General features: G+C 34.1%; 3 protein-coding genes, 1 long non-coding RNA gene and 1 other non-coding gene across 8 annotated transcripts; 3 read left to right on the top strand and 2 right to left on the bottom strand.

Annotated features, from left to right (window-relative positions):
- The first annotated feature begins 987 nt into the window (after positions 1 to 987).
- On the top strand, positions 988 to 1,464 carry LOC131009795 (uncharacterized). The gene has a single exon (XM_057937202.1). The coding sequence runs from the start codon at positions 988 to 990 to the stop codon at positions 1,462 to 1,464; it is 477 nt and encodes a 158-aa protein (XP_057793185.1).
- Positions 1,465 to 8,180: 6,716 nt separating this feature from the next.
- On the top strand, positions 8,181 to 8,400 carry LOC131007432 (small nucleolar RNA U3). Its single transcript, XR_009096133.1, has one exon. It is a non-coding gene; the product is annotated as a small nucleolar RNA U3 (small nucleolar RNA).
- A 1,255-nt stretch (positions 8,401 to 9,655) lies between these two features.
- Positions 9,656 to 10,241, bottom strand: LOC130993431 (uncharacterized). Its single transcript, XR_009091656.1, has 2 exons — positions 9,967 to 10,241; positions 9,656 to 9,861 (listed from the first exon to the last, which is right to left on the bottom strand). It is a non-coding gene; the product is annotated as an uncharacterized LOC130993431 (long non-coding RNA).
- Positions 10,242 to 12,216: 1,975 nt separating this feature from the next.
- LOC130992205 (putative late blight resistance protein homolog R1A-4) lies at positions 12,217 to 14,617 on the bottom strand. The gene is made up of 2 exons (XM_057916757.1): positions 12,487 to 14,617; positions 12,217 to 12,383 (listed from the first exon to the last, which is right to left on the bottom strand). The coding sequence occupies exons 1-2, from the start codon at positions 14,465 to 14,467 to the stop codon at positions 12,352 to 12,354; spliced, it is 2,013 nt and encodes a 670-aa protein (XP_057772740.1). The 5' UTR covers positions 14,468 to 14,617; the 3' UTR covers positions 12,217 to 12,351.
- A 6,218-nt stretch (positions 14,618 to 20,835) lies between these two features.
- LOC130993325 (uncharacterized) lies at positions 20,836 to 22,611 on the top strand. 4 transcript variants are annotated; one of them, XM_057918192.1, is made up of 4 exons: positions 21,015 to 21,188; positions 21,267 to 21,316; positions 21,400 to 21,489; positions 22,411 to 22,611. In XM_057918192.1, the coding sequence occupies exons 1-4, from the start codon at positions 21,030 to 21,032 to the stop codon at positions 22,442 to 22,444; spliced, it is 333 nt and encodes a 110-aa protein (XP_057774175.1). In that variant the 5' UTR covers positions 21,015 to 21,029; the 3' UTR covers positions 22,445 to 22,611. The 4 variants fall into 4 exon arrangements, with proteins under 4 accessions (XP_057774149.1, XP_057774175.1, XP_057774159.1 ...); XM_057918176.1 differs by having other exon boundaries at positions 21,249 to 21,316; XM_057918166.1 differs by having other exon boundaries at positions 20,836 to 21,188; positions 21,249 to 21,316; positions 21,400 to 22,611.
- Positions 22,612 to 24,845: the final 2,234 nt, after the last annotated feature.

Raw genomic sequence — 24,845 nt, 5'->3', positions numbered from 1 at the left:
ATCCGTTGGATTATGCTTTTGCAGGAATTTGACTTGGAGATTAAAGATAAAAAGGGAGCCGAGAACTTGGTAGCTGACCATTTGAGCAGACTGCAGACTGTGTCGGACGGTATGCCCATACCAGACGACTTTCCAGACGAACAGCTGCTGCACATCGACGGTAACATTCCTTGGTATGCTGATTTGGTTAATTTTCTAACTGCTGGAGTTTTTCCTAAGGGAATGGAGACAGCCCGTAAGAATAAGTTGAGGAGCCAAGCAAAATACTTCATATGGGATGATCCTTATTTGTGGAAGACTTGTGCGGATCAAGTGATACGACGTTGCATCCCTGATGAGGAGATTCATTCCATTTTGAATTTTTGCCATGCTCATGCTTGTGGAGGTCACTTTGGTCCCAAAAGAACGGCACGTAAGATTCTTGATTGTGGTTTTTATTGGGAAACTATTTTTAAGGATTCTTACAATTTCTGCAAAAATTGTGACAAATGCCAAAGAACAGGTAATATCTCTTCTCGCAATGAAATGCCTCAAGTCCCTATTTTGGTTTGTGAAATCTTTGACGTTTGGGGAATGGATTTTATGGGGCCGTTTCCTAGTTCTTTTGGAAATTCTTACATTCTTTTGGCTGTTGATTATGTTTCGAAGTGGGTGGAAGTGAAGGCCACCCGCACTAATGACTCTAAAGTTGTTGCAGGATTCCTTAAAGCTAATATTTTTAACAGATTTGGAGTGCCCCGTGCCATCATTAGCGATCAAGGAACTCATTTTTGCAACCGCACTTTGGAAGCACTTTTCAAGAAATATGGAGTCCATCATCGAGTTGCCACGGCATATCATCCATAATCCAACGGTCAGGCTGAAGTTTCTAACCGAGAAATCAAGAGCATCCTTGAGAAAACAGTCAACCCGAGACGAAAGGATTGGAGTTTGAGACTGGACGATGCGGTATGGGCATACCGCACTGCATTCAAGTCACCGATTGGTATGTCTCCGTACAGGCTGATTTTTGGGAAGCAATGTCATCTACCTGTTGAGATGGAGCATAAAGCTTTTTGGGCCGTGAAGGAATTCTGTTTAGATGAGAAAGTTGTTGGCAAAGAGCGGAAATTTCAACTGCAAGAATTAGAGGAGACTCGATTGGAGGCGTATGATCATGCAAGTCGTTACAAGGAACGAACTAAATTTCTACATGACAAATACATTCGAAGGAAATCCTTTGAAGTTGGGCAGAAGGTTCTCTTGTTTAACGCACGCTTAAGGATTATGCCAGGAAAATTGAAATCTCGTTGGTTGGGCCCGTTTGAAGTTATTAGTGTGAGTCCTCATGGAGCTGTGGAAATCCAAAGCCTCGAAACACGAAAGTGTTTTAAGGTTAATGGACAATTACTCAAGCCATACTATGCTGGAGTCGAGATGGAGTCGTTCAATGCGCTCAGCCTGACGTCTCCAACCATTGTCTAAGGATTTTGAACTTCTTTTCTGTCCAGCCAAGGACGTTAAATAAAGGCGCTCATCGGGAGGCAACCCGATTTTTCTTGCCCTTGTTTTGTTTATTTTTTTTTTCTCTTAAAAAAAAAATTTTAAAAATAATAATAATAAAAAAAAATAAAAAAAAGAAGAAAAATGTTGTTTTGTTTATTTTCATTTTTTTTTTCTCTCTCTTAAAAAAAAAAAAATATTCCCCCAAAATTCCCTCAATTTGGTTTCCCCCAACGCCACCCCCTCCATTCCGCCGCTGCTCCGTCCGTCCACCCCTGCCCCGACCACCAGCGAACCGCCCAACCACCATTCCTCATCGCCGGAAGCTTCAGCCCCTCATCCACCTACATGATTCCAGTTCAGGGAAGTTTCTTTCTTTTTGCTTTTCGTTTTTGAAGCTTTTGATTTCTTTTAGTTGACTGCTGTTGTTTCTGTTTTGGTCTGTCATACTCTCACACAATGAGGACATTGTGTTGTCCAAGTGTGAGGGGGTGTCTTTGTTCTTTGTTTTGTTTGTTTTTGCCTTTTTGCTCTGTTGGTCTGTTGGTTTGGTCTTCGAGTCAGTTTCGAGTCCTTTGGCAATGTTATGATGGATGATGTGAAGAGTTGAGATTAGGATATTGGATTTGGTATGATAGGCTGTTGCTCTTGTGATGGAATTATTCATATGTTTGTAGGTGTTCTTGTATGAGAAAAACGTGCAAAATTTGATCAAAATTACTTGAAGCCTACTAAATTGTGAGGATTGAGCCTTAATGAGCACACATGACTAGCTCTTATTGTTTCTTTGATGAGTGATTGATTCGAATTTCTATGCTGAATTTCTGGTTTGCCCTGTTGCCATAGTCAAGACTGAGTTTGAGAATTTAATGCATGAAAATGATTAAGGCATTTAGGAATAACCATTATTTTGGCCTGAACATATTATCCGAACCTTCACTATTCCCTTAGTGAGCCGTTTGTGCCTAATTTGCTCCTGTTTTGTTTGATTAAAAGTCACATATATTGAGCCTTAGCCTATTTTAGCCTGCTTTTGTCCCTTGAAAATATGTGAATGCACTAGGTTATGACGAGATGAGAAATGAGTATTCCTATCATTTTAGTGTGTTGAGTGATGATTCATTAAGTTATTGGGGATATATATGTTGTTGAAAAAAAAAAAAAGTGCAAAGAAAACAAAAGGGCTTATTGTGTATACATTCATTCATGCTTATGCTCTATATGTATATGTTAGAGTTGATGCATACTTTTTGAGGATTGTGGATATTTTGAGGAGCTACTCTAGAGTTTTATTGATGGAAGGTCTGGTGTGTTGCATGTTTTCAGTCATATATTGAGCCTTTTTTTTTATCCCTTTTCCTTGTTTATCCCACCTATACGTACCCAAGCCCCATTACAACCAAAATGCAAGACCTTTTGATTTGTGCATTGGTTCCATATTTTGGTGGAGATAGTGACATAAGGGCAAGCTGTGTTTGAAGGCATGAAGTTGTGAATTGTGTGAATTCTTTCTGTCCATAATTGTCTTTTGAGAGAAATTGAGTGAACTTGGTGAGGCAGGATTGAATTTGCACAATTTTGACTTGAATGAGGAACATGGTATAATTTTCTGAGCAAGAGCATAGTTAGTGGTTTGTGGATGACTGTATCTTGATCAAGACTTTGAGTATTATTTATCATATTGTTGCCAAAGCTTTGTTTTTGCTGTTTTGAGTCTTCTTTTGTTCCTTCCCTGTCGTTTTGTTCTTTTTGGTGCTCGAGGGCGAGCTTTGTTTAAGTGTGGGAGGATTTGATTGGGCGTATTTATACGCATTTATTTGGGGGATTTTTCTATGTTTTCTGTGTTTAATTTGTATTAAATATCATCTTTAGGATATGATTATGATCTTATATGTATTTTGATGGTATTTGATAGGTTTTGGAGAAAAATATTTGATTTTGAGAAGAATTTTGAAGCTTGAGGCTGTGGAGAATAGAACCTGAATTGCTGTTTGAATTGCAACTATTGAAGACAAAATTTGTCGAGAAGAGGGGATGAATTGCAACTGTTTGAATTGCAACTATTGAGGCTGTGGGCCTGTGCGCCACTTTAATTTGACTAGATTAGTTTTATTGTTAGCTAGGGCCTTATTCACGCCACTTTAATTTGACTAGAATTAGGTTTAGACTTTTTTTAACTTATATATATATATTAGTATTAGTTGGAACATCAACAAGTGAGATATCATAATTCACATCATAATTCACGCCACTTTGGGAGAGCAGCTACTGGACACGATTTTGGAGTTCTTCCAATCAAGTTTTATTTCTTTCATCATTATTTGCAATTTATTCTTTTTATTTATTTGTTTTGCTTAATGATTATGTTTTCTAGCTAAATTAGTTTATTCCGGCATTGATTAGGGAAGCACTAGCGAAATTATTCTGTGAGATCTAATTGTTCTTATACTTTATTTTTATGCTTGCATCTGCGATTCTCCATGTTTAATGATATTAATTATTTTGATCCATTAGATAGTTGCAAATATTTATCGGGTTAGAATTAATTATATAGCCAATTGAACCGGCCATCCGTAATTGTGGTTTAGGTTTGATTAGTGGTAAATTGACACATCAGGGTCAAGGGAAAAACAGTCTTAATTTAATAATCCTGTGTCAGAGTTTATTGGTTTTGAATCGGGTTTTTCTAGATATTAATGCTATCGGCTCATTAAACCTATAGAGCGTCTCTTACGGTTGTCAGTCGATTAGGGTAGTAATTAGTGAAGCGTCTTCCTGGTTACCGAATAATTAAGGAGAAATAAGATCACGTCAGAAGCGTCTTCGGTGGTTATAACTGGTTTGTTTGCATGATTTAAAGTTATTTTTGCATCGATGATCGAAATAATTGAGCTAGGGTGGACTTAATTGATTGCTGGAATTCTTTTATTAATTGTTGGAATTTTTATTCATCTTTTAGTTAATTGGAAAAATTGGTTTATTCGGATTTTATTTATTTAATTTTAAGTTTAGTATTTTCTATATTTTCTTCTCAAAATTTCGTGATTACTTTGCAGACTTTAATTGGAGAAATTCTCGCCAGTCCCTTGGGAGACGATTTTGCTTACTGCTGTCTGCGCAGTGTGGGCATACCGGCTGACTGCCGGATATTTTTGGTGTAAAACGACGCACCACTCTACTTCAAAAATAATATTCTAAATTAAAGAACTTTGAAATGAGCTAATATAATATAAAATTATTTTTAAAAAAGAATAATAAAACAACCGAAAAAAAGAAGAAGAAGAATGGACATAGGAGATAGGAGAGAGGAGAGAGGAGAGAGAAGAAAGGAAAGAGAAAAAAAATAATTCTATGATTTCAAACTACAATAACTTTTTCGAGTTAATTTTATTTTATGTAATTTTTACATCAAATTAAAGATCTTGTCATGATCTTTAATTTAACATCCATATTAAATATTTTTCATGAAGAGAATTTGATGATTTTTAAAAAGAATAAAAAAAGAAAGTGAGAAAAAATTGGTGGATATCAAAAAATATTATAGATTGTGATTTGTGAGAAGTGAGATAAGTGATAGACGTGTGGTGTGAGTTGGTTAGGTAGGAGAGAGAAAGTGTGATAAAATAAGTGATATAAGGAGAGAGAAAAATTGGCGGGTAAAATTATCCATTGAAAACTGGTGTTTCATATATATATAGATAGTGCAAATTCTTATCCAAAAGTAGGGATGTCAATCTAGCCCGAAACCCGTGGGCTGGCCCGATTAACCCGCCACCCGAGAGGGTTAGGGTTAAATATTTTCAACCCGATAAAAATTACAACCCTATTAGCCCGTAACTGAATAGCCCAGCACCCGATAGGGCCGGGCCGACTAACCCGATGGGCTAGCCCGAAATCCGAATACTTAATATTAAATATTTAGATATAAAAATAAAAAAATGATAAAATATTATAAAGTCTCATCATTTCACTTTTTTGTATTTTTGAGATGCTTTGCTTCTATGAATTCAAACTATTGTTGGATATTTTATTATTTTTTCGTTAACAAAGTTGAACATTTTATTGTTACCAACTTATTTTATATGTTATGCAATCTTGATGTTTTTTTCAATATCTTATATTTTTGCATTTCATGCTTGCTGTATAATTTATATATTTGATTTCTATGTATATTTTATACATTAGATCATTAAAAATAACAAAATACAAATGATTATTTTATTTTACGCATTTAAGCCGACTAGCCCGATGGGCTAGCCCGAAACCCGAACGTTTAGGATTAGGGTTGAAAATTTATAACCCGACAAAATCCTCAGCCTGATTAGTCCGCACCCGATTAACCTGAAACTCGATAGAGCTGGCCTAAAATCCGATGGGCTGGCCCGATTGACATCTCTATCCAAAAGGGTCGAAAGGGCAAAAACACTCTTCAAGGTTCAACGAAGATCAAATAAATATATTTGGTACAATTTTAATGCATACAAATAAATTTTCACACAGAAAACGGTGATTAGAGATACGTATGCAAAGTCTTTCGCCTTATAAAATGAATAAGTAACTACGTCAAAATGCATAAAAACTAATACACATCCGAGCAATATTTTTTGAAAGGATATATTCAACATATTTAATAAGTTAGATGGTCCGATCTTTGATTATTTTATAATTATTTATTATAAAAATAAAATATTAATATAATAAAAATCTTAGAAAATTAAAATCTTAAAAAATTAACCTTTTTCGAAACTTTGAAATAATTGGGAAATTAGTATAAAGAAATAGTTATCATAAGATTAAAGAAAAGAATTATTTAAAACTTTAAAAAATTGAAAGTGATCATTAATATGCTTACTAGTACGACCATCCGTGTGATGCACGGCGAAATCGAAATTATATATATATATATATATATATATATATATATATATAAAACAAACTATAAATATTAAGCATAAAAAATATAATAAATGCAAAATATGATTTAAAAATAAAATACTAATTACTCAATAAAATTCTGAATTTAAAAACGTAATTTTTAATTATGTATAAAGTGTAATGATAATTATAGGTATTAAATTATTTTAAAGTATTCGATAATGAAAATTAATATTACACATAATAATAATAATAATAATAATAATAATAATAATAATAATAATAATAATAAATAAATAAATAAATAAATAAATAAATAAATATTTTCATACACAAACATAAATAATTTTTCTAAAAATTTTAATAAAGAGAAAGAAAATAAAATATTTTAAAATTTTAATTACATATTCATTTTAAAGATCTTCTGACGAACTTAAACTTAAGATGCACATTGATTTTTATTTATAAATTAAAATTTGATAATGTTTAGAAAAGAATTAAAATTATAAAAAGAAAAAAAAATAGTAAAAAAATTAATGGGAGAAGAGAAAAAAATGGAGAGAGAAGACTCCTATATATAATATATAGATTTTAGTTTATTAAGTGATTTTTTAGAGTGACAAAACGAAAATAACTCGAGTAATTTAACTAGAGAAAAAAAAAATAAGAAATGAAAAAAAATGGTTGTCCAATTGGGCCGACATATCTGGCTTTAATGGGCTTGGAACGCACCGACCCGTTATCCTTCCACTGCCGAGAGCGGGAGGTTGTCGCTGCTCTGTGAAACCAGCCTGACGCGGTGCCCTCCACTCTACGGGTCAAGAAGCCTCCGCACAGGACCCGTGGCCCAACTCCCAGCTTGGAACGGGCGGGCCAGAGATTGCGCCACAAAGCCCAGTCAGTTAGTTCGGGCCAACATCCAACCATTTTAAGGCCCCCACTTGGGTTACAAGCTCACGTTACAAAGCTCGGCGATGCTTAGTATTGGATGTTATGTTTATATACATGATTATTAAGAGTCCAAAATCGATGTGGGATGATAGGTGTTGAAATTTGAAGCCACACCTCAACAATATTACACTCATTCTGCTATCTATTTTATGAATGAAACTCGCATTGAAAACAAGATAGCACTCAGTGGTTACGTGTTGCAATCTAGTACACTCATTTAGGACATATGTTGATGTAAAAAATATCTTTATATTCATGTAAGAAAAGCACAGAAACAACTGTGTGAATAAAGGTGTGTATGAGAAGCATTAGCACCTGGCACCTGCAATGAATGATATCAAGTACTTCCTCTTCGGTTTTGACATCCATCTCTTACGTCGAAGTTGTTGGTGTCTCCGTGTCTGTTAAAACACTCACAACACATTTGAATAACAAAAATCCAACGATGAAATCGCAACATTCATCCTCAATCTGCTATACATGCTGCAGAACTAAATAGCATATATACATACTTCGTTATATAGCATAGCATGGCAGCATGAACTATGAAGAAGAGTTTGATCATGGCATCCTGGCTGCTTTTCCATCTGATGCAGCTCGAGCTACTAAGAAGACCAGTAACCTTCTTACAAAAACCCTATTTACATTTGTCTATACTTTTGTTAAATTCATCGACTAATTAATTCGTGTCTGTTGTGTGTAAATTTTCATTTTGAGGAAGGCTCGTACGTATTGTTAGACATTGAACTAATCAAGGAAGAATAAGTTATTGGCAGAGCTGTGGGTCTTTAATGGATTTATTATCTATCCCACATCGAAAAGAAATGAACAAAGTAACGCATATTTAAAGGCAAAGTTCAGTTGTCATGGATACGACCTTACTTGAACAGGATCTGTTCTATAGGCTCGTACCTCTGTATCCTTGATTTCTAAGGAGACAGGAAACCAAGTCTGGTGGATGAGCCATGGCTGCTCGACCAGAGCGTGATTAACTGCACCCAGTGGTTCGGTTTCTGGGCCGCTGGTGTAGTAGAGGATCGTTCTTGGCTCACTTCGTTGGGCTGGGGTGGTCTTGCAGCTGTCTGACAGACTCCTAACTTTTTTTTGTTTTATTCAAATTTCTTTAAGCCATTAATATACGACGAAGTAGAAGCCTGCCTCCCTGCAGGATTTCATGATTCGTAAGTAATTCTAGGAGTATTACTACGAGATGTAAGAGCTACATGTTAGTTTACATCTATTATTTCGCGTGTTATTTTTGTTCTAAATTAAATGATATTGACTTGGAATTTTAGGGCATTTTTGCAAACTAATTAATGGAATATATATGACAACTTGCAATGTATTCCAAAATTAATTTCCAGGCATCTACCAACTTATAATCAATATAGGAATGCAATTTATCTTCTTGTACAGAACGAGGGGCAGTGTTGAAGTTAATAGCATGTCCTCGATCTTTTCTTCGTTGAATCACCTTTGGAATTTGCAGACATTGATTGTTTCTGGTCCGCATAAGTGTAGTGCGCCTACTGAGATTTGGAAAATGCATGCCTCAGCTGAGGCATATTGAGATGGCTGAGCAAGTTTGCGTCTCCCTGCAAATAATTTCAAGTGTGATGAAGAGAATTCCCAAGATCGAGAAGCTGAGAATAAAGTATTCTGGGAGATCCAGAGGGAATCAACCATGCATGATGATTATTATTGTTTAAGCAATAGTATATATAAAATGTATATATGTGTACATTGGAATCTCTGTACGTCTCCTATGTGTATGATTTTAGAGGGAATGATTCTCTGCATAAACTAGAGTCGGACTCTTATGATGAAAGGTGGCTTTGAATGGGAAGGAAGATCATATATAGGTGTATTGCCCCTTCTCGAGAAGTTTAAATTGTGGTGTGCATTGGAAGGCTTTGGAACACCCAATGTGAAGGCCAATATATTCCCTTGCCTCAAATACTTGGCATTGTAGTCTGGAGCATTGGACTGCAAGAGAAGCTTTATCTTTTTCATTTAGAAGAGCTGAAGGAGATCCCATCTCAAACTGCAAGAAATATATATTGTTGTTCAACTGCAGCAAATGATCAGCGACGATGTGTGTGAAAGAGATTGAGGAATCACAAGGGGAAGATCTTCCATTTCATGTTCAAGTTTGTCTCTTGGATAAGAACGAAGCAGTGGAGAGCTTGTCAGCTCCCAACTTTGAAGTTATATACTTTTAATAGCTACTCCACCACCATCTCTAGCTCTTGTTTGTCTTTAATTAAGTTCAATAAAATTAATTATAGCCTAGTTAATTGCTACCTTCACTGATTCTCTTATATCATGAATGAACAAGAAATGACTATTTACGGAACATAAATTTATTCATCAAACAACAAACCAAATCAAGTTTATTACATCCTCATACTAATCATAATTAATGAAGCAGAAAAATCTGGTCTCAAACTATAGCTTTTCACGGCGGCACGGGGCAGGCGCAGAGGCAGCACAGCGGATTATTCGGTTGGCAACAGAAACACGGGCCACATTTTTCTAACTTAGCGCCAAATTCTGCATAGTTTTGGAGATAAGAAAGAATAAAATTGATGAAATGAAACATAAAGATTAGTTGTATGATATACGTAATTAATGAGATTACTAATATTAATATTGTACCTTGATAACTCAGTCGAGATGCATCGCACATCGAAGCAAGAGACAATACGAAGATGATGGCCAAAAGAGTTGCTATGATCAGATTCTTGTTAGCCATTTTATCAATTAAAACTGATTTTTGGGATCACATATTTATTTAGGTGGGGTGACGAGTTATTCTTGAGCAAAATGAACTAATTACGAGTTGCAAGAAAATTATAATAATGAAAAAAGTTTGAATTCTTCTACTAGTTTGAATCTGTGATTATGTTGATTTTGCAAAGTATGACGTTGAATATGATCATCTCCAAGTTTAAATTTAATTATGGGATTTGGATGAGGATAATCTCATAAAAAAACATTAGAAGATGAAAGTAAACTTACACAAATTCAAGTCAAAGTAACAACGTGGGTGTAATTTTTTTCCAAGATGCTTACGTATTGGTGGGCCCCAATGCTTCACTTACTACTATTATTATTATTATTATTGTCGTCGTCGTCATCCAAGCGGATTGGTTTTAGAAAAATAAAAATAAAAAAGTTAACGATTTTAATTTACTAGTAATATAATGACAGAGAATATCAAAAAATAAATTATCTTTTGTGTGAGTTATATAGTGCCAAGGATCAAACACCTTGAATACAAATTCATCCTAATTCGCGTATGACATCCTCTGTCTCACAATTTAGTGTATTTTATATAATTAATTGTTATAAAATAAAAAATATTATTATATAATAAACTCTAATTAATATTTATCACTAAAACTAGAAAATTTTAAAAGTTAGGAGTATATCCTAACATTAAATTAATTAACCTAAATAATTCATTATTAATTCAAATAAATATAAAAAATAATTATAAATCCTGATTGGATGAGTGAATCTTGTTAATTGTCTTTTTATTATATTAAAACATAACAAATTAAAATTAAAAAAATAATTAAAAATTGTAATAAATTAATAATAGAACACAACGAGAGACACTAAATTATGAGACATTAAGATCCCATCTTTCCTAATATGGCCTTAAATTTTTGTTATCCGATAAAAAAAAGTCATCTTTTCCACCCTAGTTTTTCAAGAAGTTATAATTAATGGACGTGGAATGTTGAATAAGAATATAAGATTTTTTACTTCTTTTTTTTTTTTTTTCTTTTTTTTATTTATAAATTTGTGCTTTATTTTTCGTAATTACCTAAAAAAGAAATAGATAAAATTAAAGGTGGTCATGGGTACAATCAGGTGTATCATACAATCAGATTGATCCACACCCAAACCTTGACCTGCATCTTGATTCGAACCCACATTCCGACCTAAATCGTATAAATGACACTATTCGGTTATATAAATGACATTGTCTTTAATTGACACTATTCTGTTATATAAATGACACTATAACATTGTAAATGACATTATGTATAATTGCCACTATACGATTATAAATGACACTATAATATTTCAAATAATAGTATAAGATTGAAAATGACACTATAATATTTTAAAATGTTACAATGTCATTTATATAACCGAATAATGTCAATTATAGACAATGTCATTTGTATAACCGAATAGTATTTTACACGATTTGGGCTAGCATGTGAGTTCAGATTAGGATGCAGGTCAAGGTCTGGATACAGGTCAATCCAATTTTACGGTACACTCGATTGTACCCAAATTTTTGTGAAAGAATTAAATAGAACAACCCAAAAAGAATATAGACCAAGTCAAATGGGAGAAATAAAGTTTTTTTTTCTTCTATAAATAATAATAATTATTTTTGTAAGAGTAATATATATATTCATGAACGTAAAAATTACCAAACTTCATAAACTAATATTTACATTTCCATAGTTTCAAAAAGAAAAAGATATTTAAATTTCCATTAAAAGTAGAATTCATGATCTGAACCACAAGTGAGATTCTACAACTCATATTCTCAACGATATCTGCTACAACTCTTATTTCAAAACCAACACAAATGCCCCCAAAATTAAAATTGATTGCTAATGAGGGGCAACACACGAACTTGAAGAGCATCATTTCCCAAATCGAGTTGTTCCTCAAGAATCTCCCTCGCCGAATCTGCTGCGGAGGGCGTGCAGTGATCCACCTCCATCATTTGAAGCGTCGCTATTTCTCCGATACCACAAGGCACGCTCTCGAGCCTCGAGCAATGCCTGATCACGAGGCGCTCGAGCCTCGGGAAGTGCGTGGCCTCGGCCACCCAACGCCGCAGATCAAGCCTCTCCATGAGCAAGAATCTCAGCACGGGGAAGCCTCCCTCCACTGCCTCCCACTCTTCACCCACACCACTCAAACACTTGAGCTTCAACACTTCCAGATTCGGCAAACACCCAATCCCAGCCGTCACGTCTTCCCAAGGAATCTCGCAGCCTCTAAGAGTCAGTTTCTTAACCCCGAGCGGCACTCCGAACCTGACCGCAGCCGTTGGCACGAAGCAGAGATTCAACGTCTCGAGTTTGTGCAGATAAATGAGATTGCCAAGTTGATATAACGATGATCTACCCGTGTACATACCTTTGAGTCTCTTCAAATTCGGAATCCTCTCAATGGCCTCTCTAGTGAAGCTGAAGTTTCTCACCCTCGAAAGCGTTTGCAAGTTTTCTAGGACCGGAGAGAGGAACGAAGCAGGGGACAAGGTTATGTTGAGAAACACAAGATGCCGAAGCTGTGGCATCTCCCAAATTGGTAAGGGTACAACTAACCTATACTCATGTGAACTAAACTTAACCGATGAACCCACAATCAAGCTCTGCAGATTCTCGAGTTTAGGCAGTGAGGGAGGGAGCGTGGAGTAGCGAATGAAGCCACTCGCAAAGGCCAGGAACTTGAGATGGAGGAATTGCAATATGTGAATAGGGAAGTACTCAAAGTTCACTTCAAGAATGTGCAGTATCTTGAGGTGGCTGAAGCCGATGAGCACCTCGTCGTTGTAAGAGCAGCAGAAGACAGAGCGAGCAGGGGAGGAGCACGCGTTCCTGAAGTGGAACCACTCCACGCATTTGGAGAACCAGAGGCGGCGCTTCTGCTTCATGCTCTCCTGAATCCCATTCATGGGGTGGAGGAATCTTTCGAATCGACCTCTCTTAATGCACAGATCCCTCAACAGATCATGTATGCTGCAGAATCTAGGCTTCCCGTTAGACCTATTCATCGTGACCAAAACTAGACTTCTCTTGACAAGATCCTCCAAATACGCCTCAGCCACTAGTTCCAAGCTTTTCGACCTAATTGGTCTGAGAAATCCTTCTGCAACCCACATGGCTATGAGCTCGAACACGGGGATTTGGTAGTCTTCTGGGAAGCCGCCCATGGAGAGGAAGCACGGCTTCAGATGATGAGGCAAGTGGTTATAACTCAACGACAATATCTCCGTTGGGAGGTGCTCTTCCTCGTCGCGTGATGCAGTCACAGCTAAACTCACATCCCTACCAATATTCTCCCATTGATGCTTCCTCCTATCTACCTTGAGCAGCCCTGCAACCACAATGATCGAGAGTGGAAGCCCACGACAGTTTCTCGCAATCCATCTTCCAGTTTCCTCCAGTTCACGAGGGCAACGACGTTCCTCCCCAAACACCTTGCCCCGGAGAAGCTCCCAGCTCTGCTCCTCGTTCAAGAATCGCATCTGATGGAAAGGGGCAGAGGAGTTGGCGTAGACAGCCACGTCTACTAATCTGGTGGTTACTAGGATCCGACTGCCATTATGATCGTCGGGGAAGATCATCTTTACGTCATCCCACGCCTCCGTGCTCCACATATCATCCAACACGACGAGGTACCTTCTCCCCTTCAAACTCTTGTACACAAGCTCATCCACTTGTTCTGATCCCGGGCTCGAATTCTCAGCCATTGAATGGAGGAGGCCTCGGAGAATATTTGACCTTCTGTGATCTTGTGTCACGGCTGTCCAAGCACGGACATGGAAGTGATACTCAACACACGGATCGCAGAAAACATTAGTGGCTAAAGTCGTCTTACCAATCCCCGCCATCCCAACCAAGGAAACGACCTTAACATTAGTTGATCCTCCACACAACTGATTCTTGATTTCCATCAGTTCGTCGTCAAATCCAACCATAGCCGTTTTCCCAATAGGTGCATCACCATAGGTATGATCACTCAACTGCAAAGCTTTGATCTCTTTTCGACTTTCCTTGATCACCACCACTTGTTGCACAATGGAAACAACTTCATCCACAACATTTTGAAAGTCTTGATATATAGACCTTCTGACAGTAACAGGGACAAGCGGATTTTGGACATGGAAGTCTACGATGTCTTCAGCTTGATACGCAGCTTCTCTGATGCGTCCTTCCAGAGAATCAGTAGCTATTCCGCCTGCCGGCGGATCATTTTCGAGGAAATCTTGCAAGAAACACAACTTTTCATCAAGAATTGTGATTTGATGTTTGATTGTGGACAAATTGTACAAGTGATCTTGCTGCGTTGCCTTCCTCAGCGCTTGCAAAGCCGAGAGAAGCGCAGCATACGCCATATCTACCCTTCCTAAACACAGAAACAGAGGAAAACAGTATACTTTATGAATGAATCCAACACTTGCAACATAAACAAATACTCTGCACTTTCTAAGAAAAAATAAGTAGCAAAAGAGAGAGAATTTGGACTTAGTAAATTCTCTATCTCTCATTGACTTGTGTTAGTTTTATTTTTTCAAGAGAAAGAGACATACAACAAAGTCACACACATATTAACTGCTCTAGTGATTTGAACCCCAAACTTATTAATTAGAAGGGAAGCATCCTAGCAATTAACCTTTGTTTCGTAGTAGACTTTAATTAGAGGAGAAAAATAAATCATATCCTACATGCCGTCAAATAATCACTCTATTTCAATTTTCTTCAATTCTCGTTCATTCTTTTATTTTTCCATATCTCTAATCAATCCCCACCTCTATTTAAACTTCACCCATTAAAAAATCTATAAAAATCAATAACATACAAATGTATAAAAATCAATAACATGCATTAATATGCTATCAAACTCCACGTATACAAGCTATATAAATAGTTATAATTTCGTACGTGATTCTCCACGCAGAAGATTTCACGAGTCAACATATATATACAATTTAATTTTTTAATTGTTATTTAATTGTTTCATTTTATCATGAGTATAAATATATTTTATTAATAATAACCAACATTTTGACTCAAATATAGATAAATCTCGTCGAAAGAATAATTCTTTGTGAAATCAACTATTCTTATATTTCATTTATAAAAAAGGTGTAAGATTAATTTTATTTCTTTCACATATTTCCTGATCTTCTTCGTTTTTTTATTTAGATTATACGTTCGTGGAACAATCTTCGGCTACAAAAAGTATCAACAAGTTAAAACTATACAATGTGTATAGTATAACATACTGATTTGCCATAATTTTCTAATCTCATACTATACGGCTCAGTTTCTCTATGCATTTATTTTGTGACCTTCTCCTATAACAAAATAAAAATAATTTTGCCTAATTCGCTGAGATGTGTTGATTTTGACAAGCAAAGCATTTTTTTTTTTTTTTTGCATTTGTACGAATATATTGAAGTGTCCCACATTGGATTGGAGATAATGACATAAGCCACTTTATATGGTGAGGCAACCCTCTGCCTTATAAGGCTTTTTAAAGGAGGAATGAGCTCAATATATATTTCTAACATGGTATCAGAGCCAACCCAATCCAATGATGCCCCCGCGTGCGGGGGTGTATGGCATGAGCCACTTTATATAGAGGGTTTCGTTGTCAACAGATGACGTTTGGAATAGTCCACGCTGCGCGCGGGGGTTGTATGGCATGAGCCACTTTATATGGTGAGACAACCCTCTCCCTTATAAGGCTGGTGAGACAACCCTCTCCCTTATAAGGCTTTTTAAGGGAGGAATGCGCCCAATATCTATTTCTAACAAAATAAGTTAAAACTATACAATATGTATAGTATAACATTTATTACGTTGATTTACCATAATTTTCTAGATCTCATATTGTACGACTCAGTTTCTCTACAAATTTATTTTAGTGTTCTAAATTTTTTAACCTTTCCTTATAACAAAACAGAAATAATTTTGCCTAATTCACTGAGACGTGCTGATTTTAACAAGCAAAGTAATTTCTTTTGCATATGTATTTTAGAGCAATTTTACTTTCTTTATGACAACAATCCTCACAAGAAACTTTTTAGTTTTGTGGCTACTGTTAGTCTATATGGGCTAATAACAAACTTTAATCGTCTCAAAAATTGAGTAGTTGAATATAGTTGAATTAATTGAATTATCTCATATTTTTTTAATATTCTTAATTCATGTTACCAGAATTGTAGTCCAAACTTTTTCTTTTGTAGAAGAATTGGGTGTGACTGAAATAATTGGGAATGGTTATAACAAACTCATTGTTTAATGATCAAACATTAAGTTAGTTTTATTTTGGTTGCCTTAGTGTTCTTTATGATTGATCAAAATAGATGTAAAGCAGATTGAGGAATTGATTTTTTTTTTTTGAAACGAGCTAGATTGAGGAATTGACTTTAAAATGTTGGTTATATATACTTATTCTAAATATTAGAAATATCGACGAATAATGAAGCTATCCGTTTGAATGCCATTAACCCATAAATAAAGAATAAAAATATGGTTGTCAGAATTTTGCGATTATGAGTTCAAAGAGATAAGTTAGACAATGAAGCATTGGAAATAATTGTGATTGATGGATAGGTAAGTCTTAGCACAATTTTATCAAATAAATAGTTAATTTTTCCAATTATACAACCCATAAATATGAAAACTTTTTATAAAATTTCATATGAAAACTAATGGGTATTTTTATGATCTCAATAAAATTAATAATTTAATTGCTAAAAGTTGTTGAGATTAATATAATTTAAAATGTATTACTAATTTATTTTAATTAATTATATAAATAATTTACATAAAAAATTATTTTATATAATTATCATAAGAATAACATAAAATATATAAATTACATAAAATATGTACCCGTCGAATTTCGACGGGTAATACACTAGTATTTTTTTTATACAGGTCAACAAAATTCGAGCATCTGTTTAAATAGGGTTCAAGAAAAAGTTTAATAAATTTCTTAAAGAGGGACAACTAATAGTTATTAAAAACTTCCAAGTACTGGAAAACAAGCCTAACTTTTCAGCATAAAAAAATTAATCATGAGTGGAAGATCAGTTTTAGCCTTAAAACCACTCTCTTTATTTCCTTAAAAAAACTGCTGCCCAAGTCATGGAAGAAATGAAAAATAGGCTTTTTTTTAATTCGAAAAATAGGCTATCGATTTTATATCTAATTTTATTTTAACGTCTTAAATGAAAATATTACATTAACTTTATCTAAATACTACTCCCTCCGTCCACGAAAAAGAGTCTCGTTTGAGGGTGGACACCAATTTTAATAAAATTGTTAAAGTTGTTGTAAGTAGAATAAAATTATACTAATTTGTAGGGTAGTGTTAGTACAAAAAAGTAGAATAAAGATACACAATTAATTAGTTAAAAAGTGGAATAAAAGTACAATTTATAGTTAAATGTAGGAGAAAAAGTATGATGTGATGATTTAAAAAGTGAAACAAGACTCTTTTCCGTATAAAAAAATAGTAAGTAAGATATTTTTCGTGGACGGAAGGAGTAATATTTACAATTTTTTGTAATTGGACTAATGGTAGGAATGTCACGCCTGAATTACTGGTGGACGTCGTATCCCACCAAAATAATTCCTGCAGAATTATCAAAACAAATTAGTATGATGATAAGCATGGTCGATCCCACAGAGAGCAGGTAAATTCATTCAATTCTCTAAAACCTATAATTTTGGTGTAGCCACCACGCCTTAATTTTGAGAAAATATTAATTAACTAAGAAAGAAAATTAAATCAAATAAAATAACTCTTTGAAATAAATCAATAAAAAGGTAACTCGGCTCGAATAAATTCACACTAATTCAAAGCTCTGATCATCGACGCAAAGATTAATTAATCTCTATCAACCAACCAGTTATAGGATACCGTGAAACGCAACGGACGTACCCCAATTCCTACTTACTGTGTCGATAAACAGCTGGAGACGCCAGATCTGCTTATTTCTCTTATTAAAATATAACCTAGCTGGAGACGCCAGACCTAGATTTAATATTCTAATAGCATTAAGATGAAGGAACCCAATTTATATCAATTATCCTAGAGACGCTAGTAATAATTAATATACCAATTAATTCCTACTACGAACATGGTAGTTGTATCACTAATCAGCCCTATTCCAACAATTACGGATTTGCAGGAACTAATTGACTATAATCCAATTAAACTTAAGTTGGCCAGACTTAAATAAAATCAGAATTATCATTGAACCTAGGAATTAATCGGAATCAATAGGAATCAATTTTAAACCAATTAAATCTCATAGATCATTAAATTAGAGTTTCATTATTCTCGCCGAATTAAAGGTTTTAGCTACTCATGCTTAAATTAAGAACAATCAAATAAAATAAAAATAAACATAAATAAAATAAACGAAACAAGCTATGAAATAAATTGCAACAATTAAATCAACCACTTGAATCAACCCAAATACTCGTCTGCCTTCGATCCTATTCCAGCCGCAATTCCAAAAACAAATGCAAGAATTAATTGTAAAAGTAAAAGTAAACAAGGAGATTAAAGAGCATCCGCATTGGGACCTCCTTGATAGCCTCCTTGATAGTGTTTGTGTTATTGAGTAGGTAGTGCTGCATTGGGGTTCCTTGATAGCCTCCTTGATAATATTAGTTTTGATTTTTATGTTTTTTATTTAAATTTAATTGCTCAAATTTAAATAACACAATTTATTTCAAATTTAAATTGCATTAATTATAAAATCCTAAATATTACATAAAACTTTAATAAAAAAAAAAAACAAAAGAAAACATTAGTTTGGAAATTAAAATATATATATATATATTTTTTTTATTTGAGGCTCGAGTACTACTCAAACATTCGAGTAGTACTCGAGGAAATAGGTGCTGCAACGCCATCCTCGAGGAGCTGTGCATGATCGAGTAATGCTTCGAGTACCCGCGTTGCGGGTGCTCTAAGGAACGTGTGTATCAATTAAATTGCATGAAAACAAAGAAGTCAACTCCTATATCTAATCAACAATTGCGGCTGTAGTAGTAAAAGTGTGTACCAAAAGAAAATTAAAACCTAACTAATACTCCATGCATGCGGACCTAGGCCGCCTAAACCAAAAATCATGGGCTTCGGCCCTTTCACCAAATTAATTCCAAAACTAAAAATAAAACAAGAGTTTTGAGCTTTATAAAAAATTAACAAGTGTTTAAAAGTCCAATCTCTAACTATCTCCAACTTCACGTCAATTCTCTATGGAAAGCTCGTCTTTCACCAATTCTTTCCATCAACAGCTCCATCTCCAATTCTTCTCATTCCTGCGCCAAAACATTGCAAACTATGCAAAATCACATGAAATCACGGCGAAACGCACACTAAACTAGGTAACTAAAATACACACATCAATTACTTAGCACCATGTTGGAAAGAAAATGTATCTTTAAAGTTGAGGTAGCTATGAAGTTTGTGAGTGTCACTATACATTTAAAGATGTTATGTACGACATTGATATTGTGACCAAGTTTTCTTCGATCTACAATGTTGCTATAAGTTTAATTTACTCATGTGTTAATATATTATTTAAAAGAATTATGAATAATAAATCATTAAAAATCCTTACTGATGCATCTCCTTAGATAATATTTTGAATTTCAAATGGTTGCTGATCAATTTCATGTGATAGCTCCATCGATGTAAAAATTTCAGCTAATAGGAAATAGATCAAAGGATGACAGAAAATACAACATGCCAACCGCATCAAAGGTCGTCACTTTTATTGTTGGAGATTTTGAGTCGATGCCCTATAAGAGAGGCATAGTTGTTCAGAAGAGTACTGGTGAACTTATACGATTGAATGAATTTAATCCTTTCTACCTTTCGATGCACTATCCACTAATATTATTTTTGGAGATGATAGATACTATCTAGATATTATGCATGCTGCATCTCACATGAGCAAAAGAAATAAGTTAACACTGAAAGAGTTCTTAGCATTCATGATATAAATAAAAAAAAGGACAATTACTACTTCTTGCTAAACGATTGCTTCAAAAATTTATGGTGTACGGATACACCATGATGGAAACATAAAGGCTACGAATCTGTTACAATCAGGCAATCTTTAGGTCAGAAAAATATGATAATCTAAATGATTTGAAAAGCAAGGGAAAGGTACTGACACAACATATGCAAACCGTATTTGATAAATTCAAATAAATGTTATAGTTTCCCTAAAAAAAATGTTATAGTTTCCCTTTTAAAATTTTATTGGTCGATACTCTGTTTAAATATATAGTTCATAATACATCTAATTTAGACCAATTTCAAATAAATGTTATAATGTTTATTTTAAAATTACTTCATTCAGTATTCTATTTTAGTGAAATGGAATTTATGAATCAAAAATAGCATTAGAAAAATCCACAAATTTTTATAATAATAATGTCGAATTTCAATGGACTCCTTACAAGTGAAACCCGAATCAAGAAGCGTTGTGAAATATAATTATTAACAGTCCTTGTTCACTCCATCTAATCTATTTTTTTTAAATTACAAAATATATCTATTATATAACTAAATAAGCAACTCGCATAAACAGGACCTCTACATCACATAAGGGAGGGAAAACTATATGCACGCAGGTGGAATCACTATCCACACAAAAATGAAAAAATTATCCAAGCGAAACTAACCTCAAAATCTCCCACAATTATTACACTACAAAAAATATTTTTTTACCGACGGATTTACCGAGGGAATCCAAATTATCGGTAATTATGGAGAGTTTAGCAAGGAATTACCGAGAAAAATAAATTTTCAAAAACAACGAGAGATTTACCGAGGGATTTCCGAGGGAAGATTACCGACTGATATCTTCCCTCGGTAAAATGAAATTTAAACTTTACTTTGGTTAAATTAAGACTATGCGGTTCTTCTTTCTTAGAACTCTCTCCCTCTTCGCCATTCACAATTCTGATTCTCATTCTGCAGCGCCAGCCGCCGTCTTCGCTGTCTCCGTCCCCGCCGCTGGCGTCGTTCCTGGTAAATCATATGCTCTCTCTCTCGTTGTCATGATAATCCTGGTAAGTTTTGCATCTATTTCTCTCTTCCTCTCTTCCATTCTCTACATTAATTTTGCTTAGATTTGCGAGCATGTTCAGATCGCTGCCGATACATCTATCCTCCTCCGGCGAAGCTCCACCATCATCTGGTATCTCTCTCGCTCTCTTTGTGTGTGTGTGTGTGTGTGTGTATCATTTCCTTGTATATTGTCTTCTCTGTTTTGAAATGCAGCCACTGCTGCTCTCCGACGTCGCAACATCATCGCCATTTCCGATTACCTCTCACTTCTTCACCAGACTCGTCTCTCTCTCATTGCCGAAGGTTAGTAATTTTCTTTGAAATTAATTTATTTGGAGCTATTATTTAGCCAGTGTGTGCAAGCCTTATAAAATGTGGATATATTTATGCAAATTACTTCCCCTGTTTGAAGTATTGTTTGTAAGTAAAGGCTCGGTTTCCATGTAATTACTTGATGGAATTATTACACTTTAAGAATAATATCTGGCAATTCATCAGCACCTGACTTATTGAACTTCATACATGATTTTAATTGTTTCTTTGTTTTTAAGATTTCTAGTCTGTAAGTTGGGGTGATACTATAAAGGCATGATTTTTCTAGTTGTCGTCTATTCAAATTTATGTATCAATTCTTGTATATCACTAGATGATAAGGTGATGATGCATTTGTATTTAAGAATAATATCTGGAACATGTGGAGTTGTTGTTGCCTAGTGATGTTTTGTTAGCTAATCTTTATTTAACAAGCATGCCAAACTAGGGATGTTGCAATTCAGTGTAAGATAAACTACATCGCAATATGATTTACCTAATAGAGTTGAATTCATTAATTTCATTGTGTTGATATTCAACATCTTGTCCCAAAATAACATGATTATCTTGCATGTGTGGACCTTATTTAGCAATTGGTGGCATATGCTGTGCTCTTGATTTGATTTTGATGAGATGATTCTGCTACTTGTGTTGTGGTTGATGCAATGTTATGTTATGGTTTATGATGTGCATTATATATTTGAGTTGTGTGTATCAGTAAGTATATTTTGTGGAAAGAACAATAACGATATTATTGAGCTAATTATGTGTGTAACTTGTACAGAAAATCATCATATAATGCAGTTGAGAACTTTTGCTTAACTTGATGGAATTGACTATGAAATAATTCAGTAAGACCATTGAGTTGCGAGAGCATCACAATTGACCATCTATTTTCTTCTAATTTTGCAGGTATCTTGATGCTGTATTATTTATGATGACATGACTTATGCTGCCATATGGAGATATAATTGTAGTTTCTTTTTAGAACCATTTTTTTTCTTTTTGTTCCTTGAGGTTATTCATCTCTGAATGTAAATTGCTGTCTGACGAACTTTAGGAGAATAATTGAAAATTATGGTTGGAGTATAATATAATAATTTCATATTTTTAGTTTGTGAGTTCACAATTGCTTATTAGTTTTTCGTTCATAAATGCTTATTAGTTTTTCTACTTCTATATGAGCCTTGAGCCAAGTGGATTAGGAGGTGCAACATACTATTAAAAAAAAAGGACTTTTACCGAGGGATAAATCCCTTGGTAAAAATTCGCCAAATTCATCATGTTTACCGAGGGAATTATTCCTCGGTAATCCCTCGGTAAAATTTACCAACAGTCGAATTCTCTCGGTAATTTTTTACCGACATTGAAATTACTGACATCTATTTTACTTCGGTAATCTCTCGGTAATCATAATTACCGACGGTTTTTTCAAATTTACCAAGAGAAAATTTCGTCGGTAAAAAAAATATTTTTTGTAGTGTAATTACTACTACTCTTATAGATTTATAATGAACTTATTATTATAAAATTGGTTCTGCCTCAATTAAATTAATTATAACGAGAGAGATCACAGCTATATATGCAACTTACTTTAGGTTGACTTTGCATACGTGGGCACATGTAATGAGTTTAAAATTATTTAAGTTCATTATCTTAGGACGATTTGTAAAAGTAGGTCAATATTTTTCGGACTTGTAAAAATAGACCAATAATTTTAAATTTCGACATTCTTGAGCCATATTTGAATCCAATTAGATTTTTTGGGCCACATTTTGACCAAAAAATATGGCCTATAAATGCCGAATTGGGCCGAAATGTGGCCCAAAAATACAAAAAAATAAAATAATTGGCCTATTTTTACAAATCCGAAATATATTGGCCTATTTTTACAAACCGTCCTAAGATAGTGGACTTAAATAATTTTAAACTCCACATGTAATCAATAAGTTTGAAATTGTCCATTATATAGATCGAGACAGTGTTTTGATCATTTCCACCACCAATCAAGAGAAGAAAAGAACAAAAAAAGAAAAAAGCATCTCCAAAACACACAGTGAGGAAAATGTGAGAAGATAATTCTTATTGTTGTTAATTTTGTAGAATGCAAACATTTCCTTACGTTTTATAGGTGAAAAAATTGGGGCCTTATCATTCAAACTAAACGTCTTCTTTTTGTCTAGGGATGGCAATGAATCCTGGACCCGGTCCAGATTCGCGGATCCAGATCCTTTTTAGAGGATCTGGGCCTTGTAAAAAATGGACCCGATGGATCTGGACCGGATCTGGATCACTCCTAAGATTTGCGGATCTGGATCTGGATCTGGAGCAAAAGTTTTAAGACCCAGATCCGGTCCAGATCCGGCCCGCGGATCCAGTAATATATAAAAAATATATAATTTTATTTTATTATTATTGAACTCTAGTCTAAAATCTATTACCAATCTATACATCTCTTTTCCTCAATAATATATAGTTCTATTAAAGTTAATATTTTACTTATATCTTAATTTAAATTTTAGTTATTATTATTATTATTATTATTATTATTATTATTATTATTATTATTATTATTATTATTATTATTATTATTATTATTATTATTATTATTATTATATTTTTTTTCAATGTCAAAATAGAATACACATTGTTCCACTGTTACTAAATATTGTGCTGAAGATAGAGATGAAATTGATTTTAATGATGTTATAATTAATTTTCACCATTTTTTACATACACAGTTACAATAAGTGTATATCTCATTATAATACTAATATATTATTTAGTACTTGATTATTATATTCTTACTTATTATGAATTTTTATAGTAATTTTTTTACATAGATTATGATTTAGTTATTTATTTTTTAATAATTGTTGAAAGTCTAGATCAAATTCGATTTTAATTTGAGTTTATTTAAAATTTATAAATATTTTAAAAAGAAAAAAAATATGGATCTGGGTCTGGACCCGAGACCCTGTGGATCTTATGGATTTGGACCTGGATCTTATTTTTTTAGATCCAACGGATCTGGACCGGATCCGGACCTAAGTAAGAAAATGCGGATCTGGATCTGGACCATGTAGGATCCGGTCCAGATCCGGCCCATTGCCATCCCTATTTGTGTCATAGAAATGCAAATGTATGTGTTCTTGTTCGTTCCAAATGTTGTTTTCTAAATTTCCTAGAATATTCTGTAGGCCTTTTAAATTCCTTTCTTATGTTTACAATACATAAATAGAAAATGAATAGAGTCACCATTTTTGCCTCCAATACTACTGTTGTCTTTTGTCTTTCATTATTTAAAGCTCATCACCTTCATTTTGGTTTCAATCTTGAACTAGTGA

Source organism: Salvia miltiorrhiza, chromosome 1 (genome assembly GCF_028751815.1).
Source record: "Salvia miltiorrhiza cultivar Shanhuang (shh) chromosome 1, IMPLAD_Smil_shh, whole genome shotgun sequence".
NCBI lineage: Eukaryota > Viridiplantae > Streptophyta > Magnoliopsida > Lamiales > Lamiaceae > Salvia > Salvia miltiorrhiza.
This window is presented reverse-complemented; position numbering and strand designations above follow the sequence as displayed.